Source organism: Lepeophtheirus salmonis, unplaced genomic scaffold, assembly GCF_016086655.4.
Source record: "Lepeophtheirus salmonis unplaced genomic scaffold, UVic_Lsal_1.4 unplaced_contig_10372_pilon, whole genome shotgun sequence".
In the NCBI taxonomy this organism is placed as follows: Eukaryota; Metazoa; Arthropoda; class Copepoda; order Siphonostomatoida; family Caligidae; genus Lepeophtheirus; species Lepeophtheirus salmonis.
The window spans coordinates 1-1,407 of NW_027289057.1; the positions used below are offsets into that span (position 1 = coordinate 1).

At 26.4% G+C, this 1,407-nt stretch overlaps 1 protein-coding gene across 1 annotated transcript; it reads left to right on the forward strand.

Moving 5' to 3' along the window:
* Positions 1 to 130: 130 nt before the first annotated feature.
* On the forward strand, positions 131 to 1,407 carry LOC121130646 (neprilysin-2; the record flags this gene model as incomplete). The annotated part of the gene is given in 4 exon segments (XM_040726368.2): positions 131 to 310; positions 367 to 613; positions 922 to 1,302; positions 1,355 to 1,407. Coding segments are annotated over 4 exon segments (695 nt in total), but the record flags the coding sequence as incomplete, so codon positions are not given.

The following is a 1,407-nucleotide window of genomic DNA, read 5'->3' on the forward strand; positions in this document are numbered from 1 at the left end:
TAATGTTTGTATATTCAAAAAATATATATAATATATTTTGTTCCAAAATATACCAACTAAATATTAAACATCTGTTTTAACAAAAATATAAGTTATTGAGCATGAAAAATATTTGTAATAACTTTAGTTTAATTTACCATTTGAACTGATAAGTTATTTTAGTGTAATTGGTTTTAGGCTACTATTGTTTAAACTTCAAATTTTTGAGACTAATAAGCTTTTAATAAAAGGAATCAACTGAAAAATAAAATCTTATAATTTCAATTTACGTAAAATATTATTAAGTTCTAAAAAATATGATACGGAAAAGGTAGTCAAAATTTTTTAATTTCTTTTAAAATAATTTTCTAATTTTAATTAATATAGATATTTTATCTTCATTTTGGTGTCCACATTGACTTTTATTGGAAGCATTTCCTCTCAAAAGTATTGTGTCACTCAAGCTTGTAATGATACTGCAAGAACGTTTATATATAATATGAACAATTCAGTAGATCCGTGTAATGATTTTTATCAGTTTGCCTGTGGCGGATTTGTGAACAAAACAGTTTTCCCACCTGGTGAAAGTCAAGTAAATATTTTTTCAGAATTGACAACTCTTCTAAATAATCAGGTAAAACTGAGTTTTAAAAAAATATTAATTTATGTATCATACATATTAAAGCACATGATTTTAGAGTTTATAATTTTATTGATAACATCAATATCTTTTTTAAACATTAAAAATAAAATATAAACATCTGGACCTAAAGTTTAAATTTGAGAACAGAATCTTAGGTAATTTTATTTTTGCCATTTGGTTAAGCAGTCAGAATAAAATTAATTGATGACATAAAAAACATATATTTAATTATTTTGTGATACATAACTGAAAAATAAATTGAATTTGCAAAGCATAGTAATCATGAGATTTTTAAATAGATGAAAACGTTGCTGGAGAGGAATTCTACAAATAAAGATATAAGACCCTTTGTTTTGGTAAGAAACTTTTATCAAGCATGTATGAATGAAACTGCTATTGAAACGGTTGGCCTGAAGCCTCTTCAAGAAATGCTTTCAAGGTTAGGCGGTTGGTTAGATACTAAAGAAAATGATGATGTATTAACTAAGGGCACAAAATATAATTGGACTAGTGACCTAAAAAAGTTACGAGATCATGGATATTCCACAAAGTTTCTAATGCATATTGATATTTCACAAGACTTGAGTAATTATTCTCGAATGAGTTTGTTCTTAGACAAACCAGAATTCGGAATATATCGAAATGCTCTAGTGAAAGGCAGAGGAGATTTTGAAGTTGAAGTAAGTTTTCTATTAAATCTGTGAGTAAATATTTTTATTCCATATTTTCCAGGCCTATTTTCAATACATGAAGGACGCAGCTGTACTTCTCGGACACAATTTCTC